The sequence below is a fragment of the Drosophila pseudoobscura genome, chromosome 3, assembly GCF_009870125.1.
Source record: "Drosophila pseudoobscura strain MV-25-SWS-2005 chromosome 3, UCI_Dpse_MV25, whole genome shotgun sequence".
Lineage (NCBI taxonomy): Eukaryota > Metazoa > Arthropoda > Insecta > Diptera > Drosophilidae > Drosophila > Drosophila pseudoobscura.
In genome coordinates this window covers 8586912-8610571 of record NC_046680.1, presented here as the reverse complement: position 1 = coordinate 8610571, position 23660 = coordinate 8586912, and the positions used below count along the sequence as shown (strand labels likewise).

Sequence of the window (23660 nt, the reverse complement as noted above, 5' to 3'; positions counted from 1 at the left end):
TGAAATTTAACGGATATCGATTGCGCCGTCATGGAAAATGTTGCCACAACTACGAATTACCGGGAAATATTTTAAATTTAATACGTTCCAGCGATAAATATACCGATTGGAGTAATAGCGAATGTGATGAAATAATAACACAATTCTAAAAGTATATATCTATGTGCTGCTTTTTTTGCAGCCTTCTCTTAAATTTTTAGCTTGTTCTAGCTTGTATTTTTGTGAATTCTAGCGTTTTTTGACGATCAAAATCTGGCAGCACTGGGTGTATGTCTGAGGGTTGCCCATATATTTTATCGATAAGTCCGAAAAGAAGAGAAGAAACTGGTAGTTGTTCGCGATTTAATTAATATCAAGCTAAATTATAGTATTAAACATAGTAACTTACTAAGTGAAAGTGAGCGTGAATCGTGTGAAATGCATATGAATGTCAAAGAAAATATAAATCAGTGCGGAATCAGGCAAAAATGTGCGTAGGCCACTCACACATACACAGCTTTTTCGGTCATCACTCGCCCCATCCGCCGTGCCCTCCAATGAGAGCGAAGAGCATAACAGTAACAGTGCTCAGCAGCAGTATTGGCAGCGTATCGCGAACGAAAGAGAGGCAAACAGCAAGACGAACAACAACAGCAAGCAAAAGAAAAATGTTTTCATTTATTACTGTCGCCGGAGCCAGGAAAACCTGCAAATTGCAAAAAACTGTAAAAGCCACCGCGATAATTATACACTAACTAATCGAAACGCGTTGCCTGCGTGCTGAAAAGTGCGTCTGGGTGTCGCCTATGCGACTAAATTGCAACAGCTGATGCAGCATCTTAAGCCCTCTAACTCCGACAACAGTCGACTGTAAGCCTTACAGACTGTTATGGCCCCACTGCTTCAATTTGCTGCACAGTGGAGCAAAGCAACCCCACCCCCCTCCTTCGGCCCGCGCACTGCCGCCCACTGCCTAGTGCGCCCCACTGAATGATTCACATTTTTCTTTTGCTAGTTTTCCACCGTCTTTGGCTGCTTAAATAAATCGTTTTCTGCTTACTGCTGCCGCTGCCGATGCGTGTGCGCAATTAATCCTCATCTCAAATGCAGTTGAGTTGCTAAAATGCCAATCAAATTATTCCGTTGTGTTTTTCTGTCTAGGCTGAAGTGAAAATTCCGCAAGAGAGGCGTCGTCCCACCAAAAGAAAAACACAACACAGCAGCGAAGACAGCGTAATAGGAAAGTGTGGAAAATAACAAAAGGAAAAGCGCGTGGAGCGAGAGACAGAGTGTCGGAGAGTGTGAGAGAGAGCAAAGTGAAGTGCCAAGTGCAACGGAGACTGGGCGTCGGACAGCCAGCCGGAGTGTCATCCGTTTTGCCCGCCGCGCAGAGAAAATTTCGTAGACTCGGGTTGTTGCACCGTCATCTCCCCTCATCTGCTGTAGCAGCAGCTGCAGCAGCAGCACCACCAGTCGCCGCCGCAGCAACAGCAGCAGCAGCGTATAGCCGTCAGCATGGATGCCGCCGAATCACAGGAAATACGACAGGTTAAACATATTTTTAGCCTTTACTCTAAGCCCCCGCCTAGCCGGGGCGATTGTGTATGCCTGTTTGACGGTGCGTGTGTGTGTGTGTGTATAGTTACTAATAAAAATATGCTCATACTCGAAGAAACACAAACTAAATATCGCGGCACGGCACTCATTAACATTCCTTCGTTGGCTGAGCGGAGCGGAGTGGAGTGGAGCGGAGAGCAGCGTTTACTTCCCACCTACTCTCTTTGCCAAAATGGTGCGCTGAGTGAGGTAATGCGAGTCGCCGTCGCCGTCGCCGCTCCCACTTGTCCGCGCGCTCCGGCAGGCGAGCGTTTTAATATGCGACCGACACCTACTTAACATTTGACTGGTTTTGATATCCGCCACTCTTAAAGGAGGGTACGGGTACGAGAAGTGGCAGTGGCACTCACAGTTTTCGAGAATACAGCAGATCTACTACAGTCAGAATTTGTATTATTTGTTTTTGTTTTTCCTGCCTGTTGCATTCCAAGTAGATCGTCCATAATCCAGTTGGAATATAGAGTATTCGCATAGTCGGAAGAGCCGTAGAATCCCAATGCAAACAACAATTGCTATTAGGGACTGGACCAGGTTTTCGAGTATGGGGAGCTGTTCGAACTTGGAAATACAACAAAAGAAACTCCCATTCATGAGAACTGCAACAACAACCGAAAATTGATTTTGAAGCCGGAAAATGGAACCTTTGTTATCGTTTGCCTCTCTTTGTCTCTCTCTCCCTCTCTCTCTCTCTGTTCGTCCGTGGTAGCTGCTGTTGCATGACCTAATCGCTAAAAACAAAAAAAAACGGCTTACGCATGCGAAAGGCAGGGCAAGAGAGAGAGAGAGAGAGAGAAGGAGAGACCCTAGCCGAGGTTGGGGCACTTGCGTGTCTGCTCACGCTTTTGGGGGCCTCCAAATCGAACCATTTTTCTTCTTTGTGGCCAACTCCCTGGGTAGAAAGTTGCCGCAGATTATCGAATGGCCACTGGCACCAGTGCCTGCCAGTTCTACAGTTCCACCGGCAATTAACGCATTATAATCTCTCATAACAGCAAAAACGATCGAGTTTAAACCCAGTAAGAGCCCAAGACTGCCGTTTGCTTTTACTATTTGATTCTCTCTGTTTAGCTTTCGGCTATCGCTCTGTGGAATGCCAAAAACAAATAGCAAACGCAAACGCCAGATAATGAAATCATAAATGCCACCATTTCCATTTGTGACATTTGAAACAAACGGAGAAAAAGAACCAAAACTTTATTACAAACATATGGATACAAGGATGGATATGAATGCTCCAAAAAAATAGATGCATATGCTTATGTATGTGTGTGTGTGCAATATGCCGTCCATCTCTCTTGGCTCATCCAATGTGTGGGCGTCTAAACCACCAGCAAACCAGCCATTTATTATAATTTTTCTTCGAATTGTTTACACTAGCCTTTATTTATGAAATTTGAGTTTCAGACATCTCGCTTCAGCTCCCAGCCCCCAGCCCCATCCCCATCCACATCTTTTTACAATGGATCTGCAAAGTGCAGCCAGAGTTTTTCCGTTTCGTTGCCCATTCAAATTATGCTTTGGACAGTTTCTCGCGTCTGGGGAGGGGAAGAGTGGGGCACGGCTCTGGCTTGGCAGGCAGCAGGCAAACTAAACAGGTTTTCCCTCCACCTGTTGACCAATTCGCATAGCTGGACGGTCTACGACCTACGCCAATATCGTGGCCTATCAAAATGCAATGTTCCCCCCCTGAATTTGATGGAGCTTTTAATCCCAGAGACAAAACCCAAATGGTCTGCAAAAGAATGCTTCGACGCAGCCCGCCAAGAAAATGGTTTGTTTGCTGACACAGTTATTGATGACTTCATTCATGTCGAACTCTTTCGGAGAACCCGTTTCAGATCTTTGGAATGACAAAGATATAAAATTAATCTTTAAAGAGCACTGAAGGTGCTACACAGTGGGGCACAAAAGTGTGAATTGTTGAAAGAAAACCCATCTGTATAGGTTTTTCTTTTCGTTATTTCTTGACCATCCTGCTTCGCTTCGATGTTTACGATTTACCGTCTCGCCTCTTTTCTATACTACCGAAACGCACTGTAAAAGTATATTTTTACCGATTCCTTATCTGTAGCCAAGAATAATCTATGCTTTCCCTATATATTTACACTGTCATAATTCCCTAGCCTCAAGTGAGGATTCCCTGCGATAAGGAGACAGGTTTCTCCTGCCCCAAAATCAGAATTAAATCAAATTACACACGATTCTTATCAGTCCAAGACAAGCGGACATGTGTCCCATATGTTTTTTTACCCAGAGATAACGCAAATTGAGACATTCTTTTACTTATGTTTGGATGTGTTTCCCTCGCCTTCGAACAACCTGCTTGTCCGGTCGGAATCTGCGACAGTTTCCCTCTTGAGAACTCATTTTCGATTGCCTTTTGGCATCCCCCACTCCCCAGTTTCAATTAGAGCCAGAAGAGGCCGTTCGGAATGGAGTTCTCCTTTGTGCAATAGCAAAAATTATGATTATGAGTGCAACCAGTAATGGAATGGCTTGGCTTGGCGAGAAGCACTGCAGCAGCACTTGACTTGAGATGGTTCTAAAAACGGAACGGGGGAAAGAGAACAGAAAAGAGGAGACCACGGCCAAGACTGGCCGGACAAGATGGGGCGTCTTTCATGCTGAGTGACCATCATCATCCATTCAGCCAAGCAAGCAACAGCAGCAGCAGCAGCAGCAGGCATGGCATTCCTTTCCCTCCCAAAACAATAGGATGGGGAAGAGGAAGGGGCACGTGGTCGGAGACTGTCGGCGCACGCCAAGCCAAACGCGAGCGGGTTTATCGAACTCATATTGAAGATTGTACGCATGGCTTCACACAGATACAGATACAGATGCAGCAGCAGCAGCAACAGGCACAGCTATAGATACAACAGGCACTTAAGAGTGCGCTAGTTAATTGCCAGGCAGAGCGGCGTCATTCCACACACAGAAGATGCAGTTATAATGCATTGATTACAGCGGCACAACTTGGCCTTGGCTTTGGGATGGAGCCTGGGGCCCCTTAGGTGCCCGCCCAGCCGTAGATTGAGAGATTGCGGGGGGAGGACTGAAGGAATGACTGACCAACTTTGTTCTCACATTATCACAATATTTCTTACACATATCGTTTGTTCCCATCGCTGGCACAGGCTCGTCAACGCGCTTCCGTCAAGTGGCTGCTCTCGAAGGCCTTCAACAATCGCGTGCCGGACAACCTGAAGGAGCCCTTCTATCGCGACCATGAGAATCAGGAGCGCCTCAAGCCCCAGATCATTGTGGAGCTGGGCAACGCCACGCTGTACTGCCAGACGTTGTCCAATCTGTACTCAGATCCCAACTACCAAAGCTTGAATCACTGGTCAATAATACAGACGCTAGCGCGCAAGGGTGTCCCGGTGGCCGAGTCCTCGGACATGCCCATTACCGAAACGGTATTAATTCAAACGAATCCGTTGCGAATTGTGAGTACCAGGCCACCAGAATGACTGAGGGAACCTCCTCTAATGCCTCCCTCTTTGCAGAACGCCCACATGTCTGTGATAGAATCGCTGATGGTTTTGTATGCCAAGGAGATATCATCGGGTGACCGCATCATGTCGGCCATCAGAAGGTGAGCGCTAACAGCCCCAAAGCTTTGGGCTTTCTAACGGGGTTTCGTTGTGACTTTCAGAATATCTGGCAGCAATTACCAGACGCCTCCTGGCCAAACGTATGAGCAAGCTCTGCTGGCTTGGATTTCGCATGCCTGCGCCGCTCTGAAGAAGCGCATCATCAAGGAGGTGGAGACAGGGCTGCCCGATGAGAATGTGAGTGGCTCTCTTCGTTCGTAAAGAATTTGTTCATTGAATTGTGTTTTGCAGGGCACGCGTCTGCAGACGCCGGACATACCGCCAGTGAGGGACTTCCAGGATCTGTGCGATGGCATCTGCCTGGCGCTGCTCATCGCCTACTACTGCCCCAAGGTGGTGCCCTGGACGATGGTGCGCATCAACTATCTGCCCGCTGTCGAGGACTCCATACACAATATCCTGCTCGTGAGCAATTTCTCACAGAAGCATCTGCCATATGGCGTCTTCCACATGACGCCCGAGGATGTGACCTTCATGAGGGGGTACCGTGCCTAAACCTACTAAAACCAACCACAAGAATGGCCATTAAATGTACACCATTTTCCCTTGCAGATCGATGAAACTGAATCTGGTACTGCTGCTCACGGATCTGTTCAATCTGTTCGAGATACATCCGGCGAAGTGTGTCTGCTACCCGGGCATGGATGGTCAGGGTAAGTGGAGAGGCCTCCCTCAATCTACATGCATATATCTATCCCTAAACCCGAAACGCTGCACCGCATCGCATCTACCCGAATCCTCCCCCGTCCAAAGATTGGCCTGCCAAATGTATATTAAACTCAGTATCAGTCCGGGGCATGCATTTTTGTCTGTTCTTCTGAACGTATCCTTCGCTCTCTTTGTTTGCCTTTTGTTTTGTCTTCGTTTACCTATGATTTGCTATTCGTTTATGCCCCGAATTGGTCAACAGAAGGAAGGAAGGAAGGAAAGGCTTCACAGCTCGTAGAGTTCCCGCCACAAATGATTGAACCACAATCAAGAACCCACCACAGATACCCACCTGTTAGGAAAAGATCTATTTGCAAAACCAAACAAATTACAGCAAAGTCTCTCTTGCTGCGGTTCCGCTGCGGTTCATCATCCGCTGCCGGAATGGAAATTCTAGAAACCACAAAAGAATCCACCCAGAAATTATCACATCATAACACTATATAATTCTCATCATTGCCCACCACCAGCCTCCCCCCATTTAGAAATCAATGCAAAAATGTAGTCAAATTTTGTACAAATATCAACGGTTGCCACTTGCCACTGAAAGGCATTTATTAAACCCCCAAAGTGGCAGCTGTGGATACGAATATATTCCCAATCCAAAATTGAACAGCATTAATGACAATCAAACAATCTTCTGTACTTGATTCTCTTTTTCTTTGTTTATGTGCAACAATAAAAAACGCTTCCTCTCTTGCCACTTGTAAACCGCAAAACAATCTACCGATAACTTGGGTCCTAACCACACACAACACTCACAAACACACTCACAACACACACATACTATGTACAACGTGCAACAACGTGCCACATGCAATGTATTTCTCGATCTCCACCCTCTGCTCCACCCAACGCCACTCTCCACACCGTAGATGTCATCGCCCGGCGCACCTTGGGCGCCAATGAGCACGGAATCTGCCACCGACGGGGCCTCACAATGCAGCCCGTTATGCCCATACCCGATCTCCGCAGCGATCTCGACCAGCCGCCCGTTGGCTCGCCCTCGAATCGGCCGCCATTTCAAGGTTTACTTCAAATTTTCAATCAAACTTTTTTGCGAGCATTTTCTGTGTACTCCAAATACTTCCTCCTTATACCCGTTTATACCCCCCTCTGGTTTCTCATGAATGTGTTCTTTCCATTTGTTTGTTGTTTGTTTGCTTGTTCTGCTGCCCACACATTCTGTTCGTTCGTTCGTTCGTTTGTTTGTTTGTTTGTTTGCCTCCATTGATCTCGTTTGTCGATGTTTTCCCCCCACCAGAAATTAATATAACTACCATTTAGATGTAGCTTAAGATCTAAGGTACACCTCATTGTCTTGTCACACCAGCTGCACACCGAAACTGAAGCTTCATTAGTTTGTCTGTAATGAGAGCACTATTCATCTGAACAATCAACATATAGGGGATATTCACTGAGCACTTGGACTGACAGAAGCATCTTTCGAACGATACTTGGACGAGAAATACCCAACACTCTTGAACTGTAGATAGAAAGCCAAAATGGGAGCTGCTTTCATCGCAGCGAATGCTGCAAAAGAGAAAAAAAGCAACATACATGTCGTGTGCATGACACGGATCATTGATATGGGCTGCTGTTGTTGCTGGACTGCTCCCAAACTGATAACTGCCCTGGTGTGGGGTCGAGGGGGGAGTTCTTTATAATATTCTCATACCATCCTCGGACTGAAATTCACCCATGTGTATGCTTTTGCCCGCTTCTAAACGCAACCCCCAACTTATTGAATAACCACCCACCAATGGGGAATATTCAGTTCATTTACCTGTTGGTGTCTCATTGTTTAACCGGAAAGCTGAACAAATTGTTTATGTATTTATTTATTTCTTATTTTCTTTTTGTATTCCATTTTTGTTGGGGTATTTTTAGTTCCGCATTCGAATTCATTCAGCGGCGGCTTAAATCGCAGATCCACCCCGCCAAACGAACACCAACAACAACAACACCAACAGACGGTTGTTCAAGCAAATTCGAATCATTTCGATGGTAATCAAGGCGAAGGTAATTTCTGCTGAATTATTTTTGTTTTTATTTTTAGTAGATTATTATTTCTATTTAATTTTACGTTTAAAATGCACTTCAGAAAAATACAGAAAGATATCTCTCTAGCATTTATTGGTTTTAAATTCTAATTTAAATTTTTAATTTTGTTCTTTTTCATCTCCCCCCCAAAACCGAAACCCACACATGCTCACTGCCAACGCCTGCCTGCCCCGCTCGCTACTCATCTTGAATGTGTGCAGCCTTCGTCGTGCACAAGTCGCGTGGCATCACCACACTCTCATCCATGCACTCGCAGCAGCAGCAGCAACACCACCACCAACAGCAGCATCAGCAACAGCAACAGTTCCACCAGCAGCAGCAGTCGCAGCTACAGCAACAGCTACAGCAGCAACAGCAGCAGCAGCAGCAGGAGCCCTTGGTTCCGGCTCGCTTGCGTCAGGCTAAAGAAAAGACCAATGTCGAGTCCAAGGCGGATGAGAGAGGTTTGCTTGCCCCTGCCCGCTTCTTACAGTTCGCTTCAGTTATCGTTTGACTCTTGTTTTTCGTTCTTCCCGAGTCTTGGATGTCTTGTATGTGGCCACTAGAGAGTACTGGGGCCTGGAACTCATCAAACAATCAAATCAAACTAAGCAACATTATAGTATCCTCAACGACCTGTTGGCCTCCCCATCTCTCTCTAGTGCCACATACAAGCTTTATTCTTTATTTTACTTGAGTTCATCGAATAACTTGATTGATTTTTGGTTGATTTAACACATTTTGATTTAATTTGGAATTTATATTTGTTTAATTTTTGCTCTCAAGGCGATTTTGTCGCTGCGGGTCGACCAAGTAACTGGGAACAGAGCCGTCGGCCAAGCTTTGCAGGTATGAGCCACACAATAACTGTTGCAACTGTCTGTCGATAGTGCTTCTTCGTAGTCCAGTAGAATGCCATTTAGTTTGTGTTATCCATTATCCTTACGTTGCCCCCCTGTCTGTCCCCTTCCTATGTCCATCAGCGTTGAGAGCGATCTGCTGGAAGCAAACTAATGCTCTTTTGAATGCCGTTTCAGGGCGCCGCTCGCGCAGGAACTCCTCCAGCGAGGACTCTCAGCTGACCATCGAGAACTTTGGCGGCTCCCAGGATCAGCTGCACACGCTGGGAGGCAGATTCGATCGGGATCGCGAACGGGACCGAGACAGGGACAGGGAGCGGAAGTTTTCCAACACCAGCATAGGTGGGTGAAGCTGAGAGGAGTGTTCCCCGAGAACTCCATTGATTGAACGAGATTGATTCCGTTTCAGCTGAACCCGCTGTGGCCGTGCGCTCCTCCATTGCCGATGCCCGGGGCACGCTGCAGCTTGGCTACGACACGGATTCGGGCTCGGAGAAGCAGGACCGCGAGACGGAGAAGTATTCAATGCGTCGGCAGGCGAGGTAGGCTACCATTCTAAATATTTACACGCAGCATCCTCTGATTCACAACTCTCTCTCGCTTTTGACAGTGTCGACAATGTGCCCACGGTGTCGGCTCACAATCTATCGAATGCGAGCAGCCCCTTGCCACAGGCACGGAACAAGCAACATTCCAGCGACAAAGACTACAGCCACAGCGTGGCGGACACCTACAACGACGCCCGCTCCAGTGCCTACGATCCGGAGAGCACCCCAGTGCGCAAGTCCTCCACCAGCAGCATGCCAGCGAGCCCCGCAGCCTGGCAGCTGGACGTGGGCGATGAGGACATGCGCTCGCTGGAGAACGCCACCAAGCTGTCCACCATACGCATGAAGCTGGAGGAGAAGCGTCGTCGCATTGAGCAGGACAAGCGGAAGATCGAAATGGCCCTGCTCAGGCACCAGGAGAAGGTAGGCGTCGACTCGATTGCTTACTCAATATTAACATCTGTGAATTCTGATTAGGAGGATCTGGAATCTTGTCCGGAGGTTATGAAGTGGGAAACCATGAGCAATGAATCGAAGCGCACGCCGGACATGGATCCCGTTGACTTGGACAAGTACCAGGTGGGTGAGGTAATCACAAAATGCGGCCATAACCATTCCCCCCTCCCCGCCCCATCTCAACGTCTCCTAACTCGTGCTACCCGTGCAACCAGAAATATTAATGTCTAACGCCTGTGTGTCTCTCTTTTCCGCCACTTTCCGCCATTCTCTGTGTATCTGTGTGTCTGCTTCAACATTCCAACAACTCACACGAAAAACACAAACACTCACACGCCCACGCCCACAACGCCTTACACTAACCCGCACCCACTGAACCACACTGAACAATTAACAAACGCTCGCGGAATGGATGTGGAACGTGCAGCAAAGCATCGCCATCATGAACATGAATCTGCAGGATATCCAGCAGGATATCCACCGCCTGGCCACGCAGCAGAGCCAGATGCAGGCCCAGCACCTGCAGGCGCAGCAGCTCCTGCAGGCCCAGCAAATAGCCAATATGCTGAACCAGGTAAAGGATCCATCCATCCATCCATCCATCTATACAGCCACACACATCCCCGCCTCCCGTCGTTGCATCGCCCATTAACTAGGGGGCGGAGAGCAGCAGCCTCCCCCTGCAAACAACCCTCCGCTGCTGTCGACTAACCCATTTTGTTCTCTGTTCTCGTTCCGGCTGCGCTTCCACTACGCTTGCACCCCACCCACTAACCGCATCATCCAGCAGCAACAGACGTATGGGTCGCAGCAGCACCTGTCTGACCACCACTACCAGCAGCAGCAGAGACCCATGCAGCAAAGCTTTGGCTCATCGCCGCATCTTCCGCAGGCCTACAATGCCCCAGTCAGTGCGTACAGCTCCCGTCCGCCCAGCCGCGATCCCTATCAGCAGCAACACCAGCAGCAGCAGCCCATGGCCATGCCCCAGCCGATGCAGTTCGTCAATGAGCACGGCCAGTACATGTCGCCGCCGCAGCCCTCCCACTACCAGCCGCAGAGCATCTACAGCGACAATGGAGCGCCCTACAACAACCACTCGCCGCACTACGGAGCGGCTGCTCCTCCGCAGTACAGGAGCAGTGTGGTCTTCGATGACTATGGCCAGCCCACGAACCACTTCTACCTGCATGAGTCCTCGCCACAGGCACAGCCACAGGTCCATCCCCAGCGCCGCACCTGGGCGCACTCAGCAGCAGCCGCCGCCTACGAGCAGCAGCAGCAGATACAGCAGCCGATGGTGGATGTGAATGCGTGGCAGTCACAGCAGCAGCAGCAACAGCACCACCAGCAGCAGAAGAAGGCCCAGCAGCCCTGGATGAACAGGCCTCCCTCCAGCGCGGGAGGAGCGGCCCAGGGCAGCTTTATGCTGCACCAGAACGGGGGAGGAGGTGCTGGAGGTGGTGGCGGCGGCGGAGGCGAGCTCCAGCATCTGTTCCAGGTGCAGGCCTCGCCGCAGCACTCGCAGCGCCAGTTGGGTGGGGGGGCCAACGGGGTGCAGAGACAGCAGTCACTGACCAATCTGCGCGACAATCGCTCGCCCAAGTCCCAGCACCAGCCGCAGACCATGGGCATGGCCATGCAGCAGGAGGACATGATGGCACCGCAGAGCATTTGCTTCATTGGCGACGAGGAGGATGTGGACGAGGTGGAGCGCAACATCATCGAGTCCATGCAGGCCACACGCATCTCGGACTTTGTGCTTCAGCAGCAGCAGCAACAGCAACATCACCAGCAGCAACTGCAACTGCAGCAGCAGCAGCAGCGTCTGCAGGGCGGAAGGGGCAGTAGTTCGGAGGACTACGACAGCGGCGAGATGATTTCCAACAAGCTGAACATCACCAGCGGAAATCTCACCTACCGCATACCTTCGCCCTCGCGCCCCTCCATTCAGGCCAACAGTTTCCAGGACCCGCGCGACAGCGAGGATCAGCCGGCCGAGAAGGGCTTCTACATCTCCTTCGACGACGACCAGCCCAAGCGTCCAAAGCCGCCGCTGCGCGCCAAGCGCTCGCCCAAGAAGGAGGCCCTGCCGTTGGGCGGCAGCAGCAGCAGCATCCGGGACAGGGACAGCGTGGACCACCAGACTCTTCTCAAACGGGAGTCCCTAAGTCAACTGCACAACAACAATAACAACAACGGCAGCGAGGATGGCCACAAGTCAGCAGGGGCCAACAGGCACAGCATCCACGGCCTCAACCACTCCAACAGTGTCAAATCGCCCGGTAATGCCACCTACAACAAGTACACGGACGAGGCGCCCATCCAACTACGCCATCTGGCCGTATCGGGCTCGGATCCATTTGGCCATGAGCCACACCCACATCCACACCCACAGCCCATGCAGCAGCAGCCCATGTCACCCACGCGAATCCAGCAGAGCAACAACAGTGCCGAGGCGGCCAAGAACAAGGCGCTGGTGATTGGAGCCGACGCCACCAACCTAGATCCGGTAAGAGTACACTGCAATCCTTGTAGAAGTGGGGTCCTATAATATTCTGTATTCTTCCGTCCACGCAGGAGTCTGTGGATGAAATGGAGCGACGAAAAGAGAAGATCATGCTGCTGTCCCTGCAGCGGCGTCAGCAGCAGGAGGAGGCCAAGGCACGCAAGGAGATAGAGGCCTCGCAGAAGCGGGAAAAGGAGCGGGAGAAGGAGGAGGAGCGCGCACGCAAGAAGGAGGATCAAATGGCGCGACGAGCGGCCATATTGGAACAGCATAGACTCAAGAAAGCCATCGAAGAGGCCGAAAGAGAGGTAAGCCACCTTCAGAATATAGTTGGCCAGCAAATCATTGCCTTCTTCTTTTGTAAAGGGTAAAACCCTGGATCGGCCCGATCTGCATGTGAAACTGCAACCCCAGTCATCTAGTGCAACGAATCCGCGACTCCGGCAGCAGCGCACGACACGTCCCAGGCCCAAGACCATTCATGTGGACGATGCCAGTGTGGACATCAGTGAGGCTTCGAGCATCTCTAGTCGGGGCAAGAAGGGCTCCAGCTCGAATCTAACCGGTGAGCAGAAGGCTGCTGAAACGGAAGCGGAACTTGCACTCCCAAGTACCAATTTCTGTGGCTGGTGTTCGGCCTGCCGAACCCTCTCTTCCTCCTCCAGATCACACGATTTCAGTTTTCTCTTGATTTATTTGTGTAAACCGCCCTGTTTAGCTGTGATTATGTTATTGTTTATTTATCCTTGATTGCTTTTTGCTAATTTGTTGAACTTTTGTTTTCGTTTCGGATTTGCTTAGGCTACGGTCAACTAAGCTCAAATTCAATGAAAAGAGATTATTACAGGGGCTCGCAAGACTCCCTCACAGTGAAAGGTAATTTTTATGTTACTAGTAACCTTCTTTATCGCATTGTATCCTATCATTTTTCATTGCGTATCCCTAGTTTAAAGTAAGCATGTATTATTATCAGATTTATATTTAATGGTAGAAGGGCGTTCCATTCTGTTTTCTTTTTTTTTTGTTAAATGATTTGATATGCACGCAATCAAAACTATAATTAACTATGATATATATCTTGATAAGGTATAATAACCACTAATCTCGTTCAAACAGAGTCACCCGATGATTATCCCAGTACAAGTTCAACTCCGATTGGGCGACGGGGATCCTATAAAACTTCCAGAGGTTGGTGATGGGTATAACACACACCTAATTACGTAGTTCTCTCGTTCGTTTAATTCTTATTCTTTTGATTTCCTCAAAAATCGTATTCAAACACGCAAAAAACAATAACAACGACAAATGAATGCCCGTCGCGTGCTTACATTTATTTTAATTCGATTATAATTTATTGGTTCCTACTGACTTATCGCTAAGGATTCACACACCACCTCCAGCTTATGAGTAACTGCATCCACAACTCAACTAATAAAATGCAATGCCAACTAATGCCAGGATGCTACCGAATGCACACGGGGCCGCGTGTGCATTACACTACAGTTTACACTACACCTTGGTTGGGCCTGAGAATTTATGATACCTTTGATTTGTATGGTTTTGGTTGGGTCGAGGGGCCTTAAGTTTGATTTACAATATTTTTGCCTGTACCTCATTTTGTGTCCATCCATTGCGTAAGAATATTGCGTACATATATTTTTCTTGAAACTGTATAATGATGCACCACTCGGCATATCCCTGTCGGACCTGACCTACTTGCAGAGCCAGCAGCCGTCGAGCGGGGCCGCACTCTGTCGCGTATCTCCGTCGCTAAGGGGAGCACACTTAATTTCCGGGGCCGAAAGTCCAATTCGCTAATGAATCTGTGCGGTAAGAAGCGTTCCACAGCTACAGTACAACTGAAATCAAGCTGCTTTCTTTCCTCCCTATACCATATACTGTATACTGTATACTCTACTCTATCCAATCCTATCCTATCCCCATTACGTATCTGTCTGTATCTATCTATCTGTATGCTTCTTATCCTCTATTCATTTTGAGTATTCTTCTAGTGGTTTCCTTTCCTTTTTGGTTTAACCTGTACTTTGGATCTTTTCTTTGGTGGTGCGATCTTTGCATAAGTAATCCTTAAACATTTTCCGTTTGTATTTATTCTATGTTTGTATGTGTGAGATTTTTAATTGATTTGATTTGATTATATATTTCTGGTTTCATTTCGCATAGTTTTTCACTGCGACAATTCGGTTTCTATTGATCCGGTGGCGGTGGTGGTGTTGGTGGTTGTCTGGTCCCTCTTTAAGCTTTTCTCCTGTTTTCGTATCAGCCGTTATTCGGGGTGAGGGCTGAGGGTTTCAGCTTTTCCATTCGCAACAGGTTCTGGGCATAATTCAATCATTTTGTGCAAAAAGATACATACATATCTCTTGTGAACTAACTCCCACATTCATGCACATACAGATACAACTGCACACACACACACACACAAATATCCATCCATATACTCATCTATAAACCTGTTCGATTCAAAACCAGATCATGATCAATTAGCTTTAAGTATCTCTAAATGAAGGATCCACGAAATGGCTTAACTAAATTTTGTGCACACATTCTCTTCTTTTATTTCTCTTTCTTTCAAATCAACCTTGACTAAAAACCAAAAACAAAATCTTGAAATTAACAACAACAAAAAATGCAACAAATTATTAACCAACTCAAAACGAAATCATCGCTCGCCCGCTCGCCACCCATCGCCGTGCTCCCTGGTGCTCCCGTCTGGTGACTAACCAAAATGCATCCCATACATCGAACGGCTACCATCTGCATGGACCTGCATGGGCCTGTGCTGTGTGCTGCGTGCTCTCTCCTCTCTGCTCTGTGTACTGCGAACTGTGCATGTGACCGATCCGCTGATTGACTCTCTCTTGCTTGCCGGTTAGACACAGATTCGGGACTGGGACGCGCCACACCGCCGAGGCGCGCACCCTCGCCTGGAATGGGCGCTTCAGGTAGGCATATGCCATCCCCCTCTGGACCGGGCTCTTTGCCGCCAGGTTTGATATCGAAACGTCGCGGATTTGATGATGGATCCAGCGATTTCTCATTAACTCCGAATTTTAACATGGAATATTCGGGTTTGTATTTCTCGCCTACAACAAACTACAACAACAAACAACAACAACAAGAAAAACCATACCATAAAAAACTTCAAAAGTTATATCCTCAGTTATATAATCACATCCAATCCACCAATCCATACACCCTTTGGTCATCACCCGCATCTCTCCACATACATAACAATCGAATATGTTCGAAACGCCTCATTCTATATGATATGATTTTCATTGAAACATTTTTCGTTTGATTTCATTTCCACTCGTTTTCCATTCAATTGGCATCCATTCGTATGCATCTTGTGTCCACTCCACCATATGATTTTGTTCGACATACGTATGAGTTCTACATAGATATGCGAGTTCTAGAGGGCTGCGACAGTCTGTAGAGTCCAAAACACTTGGTTTTTCCTCTCCCATGTTCCGTCAAATCCACGACTTTCGATAACCAAACGAGAGCCGACAAATGTTTACCCAGTGATAAATGTAGAGAAACACAACACCCAAAGAGCTTTCTAATACCGAACCCCCCAGATGGGCCCGATTAACCGCTTCACAATTTTCAAAAATACCTACGCAAAACAGCAAGCAATTTAATTACTATTTTTGGTTTTTTTTCATATAAATTTATGTACACGTTTATTTATTACTATCTGTTCGTAATAATTGTTAAAAATAATTTGCATAAGATACTAAATTAGGCAATATTCAGTTCAAAATACTTAAAACATCCGCCATCTATATAATAGGAGGTTTTTTTGTAATATATATATTTTTTGTTACTTTATGATTTTGCATTCAAGTCTAAGTATTCCCAAGTATCCATCGTAGCTTTACTCTAACTTTGGAGCCCAAGTTCTAGCTCACATAGTGCACGTAGCCTGCATTTCGATAGTAAGACGATTAGAGGAATTTAATATATAAAAGCTTGCCATTGACACCTCCGAGTAGTAGAGAATATCCACATCATGATTGACCATTCCGCTAACTGAGGCGATTTGCATTGACAGGTCCAAAACTCTACAAGCAACCAGCGGCCAAATCCAATCGCGGCATTATACTGAATGCCGTCGAATACTGCGTCTTTCCGGGCGCCGTCAACCGTGAGGCCAAACAGAAAGTGCTCGAGAAGATAGCACGCTCGGAGGCGAAACACTTCCTAGTACTCTTCCGCGATGCGGGCTGCCAGTTCCGCGCCCTCTACAGCTACATGCCCGAGTCCGGGGACCAGGTGACCAAGCTGTACGGCACCGGACCTAGTCAAGTAGACGAAGTCATGTTCGATAAGTTCTTCAAGTGGGTACCGTGACATCCTTACGCCTGAGCATCCACTAACTCGATAATCCCTTTGCAGATACAACTCAGGGGGCAAGTGCTTCTCGCAAGTGCACACCAAGCATCTGACCGTCACCATCGACGCCTTCACAATACACAACTCGCTCTGGCAGGGCAAGCGGGTGCAGTTGCCCAGCAAAAAGGACATGGCGCTTGTGATCTAAGTGCAACGTAGCGGAGCGGAGCGGAGTCCGGGCCAGTGGGCGCTTGGCGCTGTTTGGCCGGAACAAAAACTATTCTACGACATTGCGCATTAAGACATCTATGGAAACATAACGAACCATAACTCGAACCTACCATGAGGTCTTTCCATAGCTCGCGGAGGGACTTATGGGCGTGGGTTATGGTATAGGGGGTGGGACTCTGGGACGTGGGCACTCGGCTTAAACCACTAATAGCACATGCTTGAGAAACGAGAAATTTGAATTTACAGAAAATTTTGTAGTGAGTAAACGATGCGATTGAATATTTATTTTCAATATAAAAGCATATACATATATCCGCCTAAGAATTTAAGCAACAAAAATGTAATGGGCAAAAAGCAGACAACACAAAATGCCAAAAGAATGTAATGAAGCCCCTTGAATAATTGTATTTTTGTTAGTTTTCGTGCAGGATTCAGCATGTCATGTGAGCGTCCTCGGCTAAAGTGTAGCCAGAGGGGAAAAGGGAAGAACAAATGTAGAAAATCACTTTTTATTAATTTGTTTTATTATTTTATATTGTTATGAAGTTAATCATGTGAAATTTTTCATGGCCTTGGGCGGTCGGAAGCTGAATTGTGTAAAATGAGGCCGCTGCCAAAGTCGAATCTAATTTTAATGCCACTAGCTATTTATTTTAACACTAATTAATAATTACTTTTTATGCGTATTTAAAAAGGAATAATAATGCAACTAATATTTAAAGATATCTATATCTGTACAATTTGAAAGACTTTTGACTGCCACAGACGGAAATCGAAATTTCCCTTAGATTTCGCAGCAAAGTCCGATCCGTGCGTCGTGAGCAGTCAGTCCGACTCAAAAGTTTCGCAAAAGTTGCCTATGCAACATTCATTCAACATTGAAGAGCTCTTAAGTTAGTCGATCTGCACATGCATTTTCCCCTTTGATTTGGGGCTAGCCTCTGTCCTGCTCGACTGCGGCACCAGCAAGGAATTGACTTCGGCAACTGCCATCGACTTGACTACTTTTAACTCTGTGAAATCGCATCTGATCAGCACCTTTTAGACCGCTCAACCGTTGCTGGCACCCCCTTCACCTTCACCTCAGTCTCTAACCCCACACTCACCCTGTTTTATAAATGCACGATCGATGATTGTCAACGCAAGCCCGTATTATGTATAGTTTGTGCAGTCACTCTGCTGGAAACACTTGATTTTAAATGATATTAATATTTCGAAGCCAGGCCGGGCCCTATTTTGTAACTGAAAACTATGAGAGGCGGTCGATCGAAACTAATAGGGGGCATAACCAACTCAACCTTGAACCGCCATCACGGAACGATTCTGATTCTGTCTGAATGAGGCGAGTGTATATGAATGCGTGGGTAGGCGCAGTCACGCCCTTGGCGTGACTGGGCTCCATATTAATGAATAATATTAATGAGATCTAAACATTATTATATGAAATGTAATAAAGTTATTGAAAATGATTATTTAACAAAACGCCATTCGTGTTTGTAATACTACTTTTATTAAAAAATATCCATCTTAAAGGTAAATCCGACAGCACTTTTACATTTGGAAATCGTCCCGCATATCGTTATAGCGCAGCACGTGCTCTTTGATCTTGGATCCGTCCACCCATGTAACAAAATCTTCCAGGTTTCTGGAGACAAGGAAGGCTGGATCCTTGACCATTTCTGGGCCCACACGAACATGGCCGTGCTCGATGAGGTCTGTGGCGTTTTTTAGGTTTTCCGACATTCGCACTGCAAGCCCACCAAATGTTTATTGAAGAAAATAAATGGATGTTTAAGGGAAAGCACTTACGTTTTACCATGATTACGGGCAGGCGTCGTCGACAAAAGTGACTGGCCGATGTCTTGGCCGCCGTCTCCAGAGTTAACTGATCGTTGGATACGCCCATGGCATGCAACTTGTTCAACAGCATCGTGGTTGACTCGATCTTGAAAGGATGGGCGGCATCTAGCTTCGCTATTTGCTCGGCCAGTTCGCGAATTTCCCTGGATAGTTTATTGTACCTGCAAATTCACATATGTATGTACAATTAACCAAGTGTCCAAGCTGATGCAGTCTTGCTGGGGGAACTCACTTTGTATAGTCCTCACGCTTTTGTATGTGATAGCGTCTCAAGATCTTGTTCTCCTTTCCGCTATTATCCACTTTCCAGGTAATAAAGTCCACCTTTTTGAGCAGTTTCTGCTCGTGGAATTTGAGTTTACGCACCATTTCGTTTCTATTTATTTAATTTTCTATTTATTCAAAAGTCGCACATGTGCGATGGGATAGTGTTGGAAAACGCGTGTGCACGCCGTTGTTTGCCCCAGCTGATTTGCGTCTAAGACTAGTGCTGTAAGTGGGTGTTGACAAACTGAAAATCAAAACAAACTAAAGTAAATAGGAATAAAATACGGACTTAAAAATAGCTGCGCTAATCATGACATCCTCAATGGATGAGGACATACCGATCAATCCACCCCCAACCAGCGAAGAGGATCCGCTGGCCGAGGAGCGACTTGGACTTGTGCGCGAGGTTGGCGCCCAAGCTGTATGGAGCCTCTCTTCCTGTAAGCCCGGTAAGAGCTTCCCCGTTCAGTCTATGTATGTTGCATTCCATTAAAATACCTGATATTTAGGATTCGGGGTGGAGCGGCTGCGGGACAACATCATGGACACCTACTGGCAGTCAGACGGACAATTGCCGCACCTGGTCAACATTCAATTCCACAAGCGGACAAACATCAGCCAGATCTACATCTACACTGACTACAAGCTGGACGAGAGCTACACACCATCGCGCATCTCCATACGATCGGGCACTAATTTCAACGATCTTCAGGAGTTGCAAGTACTTGATCTAACAGAGCCCACCGGCTGGGTGCAAGTGCCCATCAAGGACGGTAATGTGAAGTCCATACGCACATTCATGCTGCAAATCGCAGTCATTTCGAATCATCAAAACGGCCGGGACACCCACATGCGCCAGATACGCATACATGCCCCCGTCGAGGGCAAACTCTATGCCCTGGAGCCGTTCGGCAAGTTCGGAACCGTGGATTTCCAGAAGTTTGCCACCATTCGTTGAGGACCAAGAGCACTACAATCGTGATGAGTTAGAGGTTTTAAAATTATGTATTTTTGTGTATTTAACGCCTAAAATGCAACTTTTAAAAGGTTACTTTAGTAATTTGTATGAATATTTTTGGTGTTTCTAATTAAATGCCCATCACTGTATATATAAATCAATTTCAATTTAAATATACCATCGTTTAAGCTTAAGTACAGATTAACCACTACTATTGCTGTGTTAAAGTATTATTGTTACGGTTTCTGTTGATGCGCTACATGGAAATGCCAACAAAAGATGTGCGAGGCAATTGCATTGTCTTCGGGTTCCTGTCTTTCCCCGCGGATTGTCGTTAATGATTAGGTGGTCGATTTCTTTGTAGATTTCAGCGTTTTGTAATGATCCTTCTCCTCCGCATTGTCCGGCGGCTCGCATTCGTAGGAGGCCTTCATCAGTAGATTCTCCGACAGGGCTTCCGCCTTCTGCAAATAGGCCACCACGTTTGCCACCTGCTCGTAGGGACAGTCCAGCCGTTGCCACTTGAAAAAGTTGCTCAATTGGGTGCCAAAGAGTCGACACTTCTCAAAGTTAATGGTTCCGTCGGCCAATCTGTATTAATAGTATGTGTAATAATATGTGTTAATTCTCTACAATTCAGTGGTCAAGAGCAAGGATTACTCACTTTGTTTCGTGGCTTTCGTTTATGGCATGGAGGTCCTTGAGGAACAGCGAGAAGAACGGTATGATGGCACGCTCGATTTTGTTGGCCATCTCCCGCTCCGAGCGCCAGACGGCTGCTTTCATGGTCGACCGATAGCTGGGATCCATTTGATGTTCCAAGCCCTCGAATTTAGTCGTCTGCACTTTTGCCCACTAAAAGTGACGAGTTTTATATTATTATTTGTTTGCCAGAGTCCTGGAGTTAAAGGAACCTACAGTTTTCTTGAGACGAGCTATGGCAGTCAAGTTAAGGGCCGTCAGAATGGCCATCAGGCTGTTGAAGTTGCCCGTGTTGAAGCACTCCAGAGCGGTCTCAACCCAGAAGTCAATCATTTGGGCACGATGGGACTTCTTGCCCAGCTGTTGGATATAAAAATAAGTGTAATTGGTGTACAGTCGATAATATGATGTCACCTTTACGCTCACCTTTATTATTTCCGTGGCAGTCAGATAGCTCAACTGATTAAACCACTGCACATAGCTGCCGATGGTTACGTGGCTGATGCAATTGGAGCCCAAGGTGCCTGCCTTGGTCTGCGACATGCACGTTTTCATTTCGCCCTTGGCAAGCATTTCCACAAATTCTTCTAGACGTATTTGCGATAAATAGGCATACTCGATGGCATACAATTGGTGGGCTAATTCGAAGGGGTTGCTGCAATTGTTGAGCACATTGTCCAGCTTGTAGACGTTGGCGGCGAATCGTTTCAATGACTTAATACTGCTTTGTCGTCCCAGAGAGCTGCCCGACGATTGCTTGGCCAGCATATACTGCAGTTGTGTGCGTCCCCTTGCATCCCGCTGGTCCTGAGACTGAGAAATATCATCTAGAAAGGCTGCCAATGCCACGTCTTTTTCCTGCTTGTCCAACTCCTGGAGCAGTGCCTCGTTGCGAAAGTCGTTGGGGCAAATGTTTAGCCATTGCTTGAGCAGCCGGAGCAGCGTATCCTGTCTGGATTGGCACTTGTCTACGATACGCAAAAGCAGCTCTTGCGGCTGCAGGAACAGACGGCCACAAACCAGAAATGTGAACTCAAATTCTTTGTTCTGGCTGTTGGTCAGGAGGCTGACCAGCGAGTCCAGGTTGCCGGTCTTGGGCATGTCTTTGGCGTAAGCTGGCGGTGTTTGGCAATCAACGGCTACTATGTCGCATGGCTCTGTGATTTGCAGATGGGTGTTCTGCAAGGAAACGGATTAGAAAAGCAATCACGGATATGACTTCAGGTCTAATCTTACGAGTATGGAAACTGCATCTGCCTCATCTGCCGAGCTGGGAATGTCACAGTACATGGAGTCTGTCAGAGTGTCGCGGGGATGCGACCAGGGCGCACTCATGGAGACGCTGTGGAAGAGACCGTCATGGCCGGAGTCGCAGCTGCTTATATTTGAGCTCTTGTCGCCAACTGTGGTGGATGAAACGGAGCCAATCACCTGATCTGACCCGGTTATGGCCGAGCTGGAGGACATCAGCGAAGCATTCGAGAAGGTTTCATTCAGCTGACGACCCAGAGGATTCGCCGGACGGTCGTCAGAGTCGGTGGCCTGTGAGGCCAGCGTGGAATTCGAATTCATTCCATATTTGAGTGCGTTTTCGGGAGTGGCACGAGCCAGAGCCGAGTGCTGTTTGATGGGATGCCAGATTTCCTTTTGATGCGACTGATGATTGAAGTGCTCCTTGGTCTCCACGGTGCGTTCATCCAGGATCTGTCCATTGCGAGACACCAGCACCTCCTCGGTGGTCGTTAGGGAAGACTTGACTGTCAGCGACGTTTCCACCTCGATGGGCTGCTGAGCCAGGCCGGCGCGAAACAACAGTTGGTTCAGATGCTCCACCGACGGCATCTGGCCATCGAGAAGCGCTGCCTTGATGGCCCTCGCATCGTCCGCCGGGATGCCATCCAACTTGACAGGCACGCCGTTGATCAGCAGCACCTCCTCCTGCTGCACGGAGGACGAGGTCTCGCAGTCCACAATCTTCACGTCCTTACCGAAAAGAGATTCTACAGCATTCATAATGTCTTCGTCCATGGTGGTTAGTCGTTAGTCGGGTAGGGTATAAACGATTAGGAGGTTGACTTTGGCTGTGCGCGTGTGGTGGTTGGTTGGTTGGTAAAATGCGAAATGACCCTGCGGGGGGCTCTTTGGATTAAACTCTACGCACATGCACTATCGAGTACATTTCTGGAAGAAGGAAGCCCGAGATTAGGATACACATTGGGATACAAGTGAACAAAACAAATGAGACACTGGACGGATTTGCAAAAGCGTGACAACGCCCACTTTCTCAAAAGTGGGCTGGCGCTGGTTCCGCTGTCCAAAATACAGAATTCTGCTTTAAAAACACACACACCTGCAGGAAAAATGCTGCTCGTTGGCCTTCCATATGACGCACAGTCGCCATTTCTCATGGCAGTACCCTTGATTTGCACATGAACTCTCCCCTGTCACTCCTAATATCGTTTAATTTTTGCCCAATTTATTTAATTTGTAATTTTTTATTATTGTTGTCAAACTAGGGATGGTACCCAGTCCGACCATCAGAAATATACCGTCTCATTTAAAAAATATACCGTAAATATACTGATGAATTCAAGTTCTATTTGACATATTCCTCGTTTTTGATATTCCGTGCCATATAAATAGCTAAATAGAACGTTCATCCCTGTCCACATAATTTTATCCGATTAACGATTCAATTTTGGCTTTGACTGGCCTATTCTAAATACTTGCTTTTATTGGATTTCTATATACCGTTGAAAATGAAATTTAATAGCTTGATTAAATTGACAAAATATACCATTATATACCGATATACCGTAAATATACCGTCTCATTTTTAAATTATACCGTAAATACACTGACGAATTCAATTTATATAATATATATAACTCACTTTTGATATTCCGTCGAATATTACTAGCTAGATAGAATTCTCAGCCCCGCCGA

At 47.1% G+C, this 23660-nt stretch overlaps 4 protein-coding genes across 54 annotated transcripts; 2 read left to right on the top strand and 2 right to left on the bottom strand.

Annotated features, from left to right (window-relative positions):
* Positions 1–246: 246 nt before the first annotated feature.
* Patronin (calmodulin-regulated spectrin-associated protein patronin) lies at positions 247–17656 on the top strand. Of its 50 annotated transcripts, none has more exons than XM_015183979.2 (25): positions 247–469; positions 1141–1527; positions 4731–5042; positions 5103–5191; positions 5252–5387; positions 5442–5692; positions 5763–5863; positions 6794–6946; positions 7809–7940; positions 8183–8425; positions 8748–8810; positions 8999–9163; positions 9231–9363; positions 9432–9792; positions 9847–9948; positions 10253–10399; positions 10613–12337; positions 12406–12642; positions 12701–12899; positions 13136–13210; positions 13451–13522; positions 14057–14164; positions 15232–15426; positions 16416–16701; positions 16760–17656. In XM_015183979.2, the coding sequence occupies exons 2-25, from the start codon at positions 1495–1497 to the stop codon at positions 16902–16904; spliced, it is 5463 nt and encodes a 1820-aa protein (XP_015039465.2). In that variant the 5' UTR covers positions 247–469; positions 1141–1494; the 3' UTR covers positions 16905–17656. The 50 variants fall into 50 exon arrangements, with proteins under 50 accessions (XP_015039465.2, XP_033234388.1, XP_033234383.1 ...); XM_033378497.1 differs by having other exon boundaries at positions 9847–9957; positions 10718–12337; XM_033378492.1 differs by having other exon boundaries at positions 9847–9957; positions 10616–12337.
* A 712-nt stretch (positions 17657–18368) lies between these two features.
* Positions 18369–19261, bottom strand: LOC4803940 (U3 small nucleolar ribonucleoprotein protein IMP3). The gene is made up of 3 exons (XM_001360543.4): positions 19020–19261; positions 18737–18948; positions 18369–18675 (listed from the first exon to the last, which is right to left on the bottom strand). Exons 1-3 carry the CDS (start codon positions 19154–19156, stop codon positions 18479–18481), a joined length of 546 nt encoding a protein of 181 aa, XP_001360580.1. The 5' UTR covers positions 19157–19261; the 3' UTR covers positions 18369–18478.
* Positions 19262–19273: 12 nt separating this feature from the next.
* APC10 (anaphase-promoting complex subunit 10) lies at positions 19274–20126 on the top strand. Its single transcript, XM_001360542.3, has 2 exons — positions 19274–19503; positions 19564–20126. The coding sequence occupies exons 1-2, from the start codon at positions 19365–19367 to the stop codon at positions 20010–20012; spliced, it is 588 nt and encodes a 195-aa protein (XP_001360579.1). The 5' UTR covers positions 19274–19364; the 3' UTR covers positions 20013–20126.
* Positions 20041–23257, bottom strand: LOC4803938 (ras-GEF domain-containing family member 1B-B). 2 transcript variants are annotated; one of them, XM_001360541.4, is made up of 6 exons: positions 23065–23257; positions 21951–22895; positions 21141–21893; positions 20931–21074; positions 20677–20867; positions 20354–20603 (listed from the first exon to the last, which is right to left on the bottom strand). In XM_001360541.4, the coding sequence occupies exons 2-6, from the start codon at positions 22740–22742 to the stop codon at positions 20354–20356; spliced, it is 2130 nt and encodes a 709-aa protein (XP_001360578.2). In that variant the 5' UTR covers positions 22743–22895; positions 23065–23257. The 2 variants fall into 2 exon arrangements, with proteins under 2 accessions (XP_033234413.1, XP_001360578.2); XM_033378522.1 differs by lacking the exon at positions 23065–23257 and having other exon boundaries at positions 20041–20603; positions 21951–22742.
* Positions 23258–23660: the final 403 nt, after the last annotated feature.

Bases quoted from the DNA above. Each gene is read 5' to 3' on its own strand.
- Patronin (XM_033378491.1), top strand. From the start codon at position 1,495: ATGGATGCCGCCGAATCACAGGAAATACGACAG. The intron at 9,164-9,230 runs GTGGGTGAAGCT...ATTCCGTTTCAG, and splicing joins GTTTTCCAACACCAGCATAG to CTGAACCCGCTGTGGCCGTG. The intron at 10,400-10,612 runs GTAAAGGATCCA...CGCATCATCCAG, and splicing joins TAGCCAATATGCTGAACCAG to CAGCAACAGACGTATGGGTC.
- LOC4803940 (XM_001360543.4), bottom strand. From the start codon at position 19,156: ATGGTGCGTAAACTCAAATTCCACGAGCAGAAACTGCTCAAAAAGGTG. The intron at 18,949-19,019 runs GTGAGTTCCCCC...GTGAATTTGCAG, and splicing joins AAGCGTGAGGACTATACAAA to GTACAATAAACTATCCAGGG. The intron at 18,676-18,736 runs GTAAGTGCTTTC...GTGGGCTTGCAG, and splicing joins GCCCGTAATCATGGTAAAAC to TGCGAATGTCGGAAAACCTA.
- APC10 (XM_001360542.3), top strand. From the start codon at position 19,365: ATGACATCCTCAATGGATGAGGACATACCGATCAATCCACCCCCAACC. The intron at 19,504-19,563 runs GTAAGAGCTTCC...CCTGATATTTAG, and splicing joins CCTCTCTTCCTGTAAGCCCG to GATTCGGGGTGGAGCGGCTG.
- LOC4803938 (XM_001360541.4), bottom strand. From the start codon at position 22,742: ATGGACGAAGACATTATGAATGCTGTAGAATCTCTTTTCGGTAAGGAC. The intron at 21,894-21,950 runs GTAAGATTAGAC...GTTTCCTTGCAG, and splicing joins CAGATGCAGTTTCCATACTC to AACACCCATCTGCAAATCAC. The intron at 20,604-20,676 runs GTGAGTAATCCT...CTATTAATACAG, and splicing joins AACGAAAGCCACGAAACAAA to ATTGGCCGACGGAACCATTA.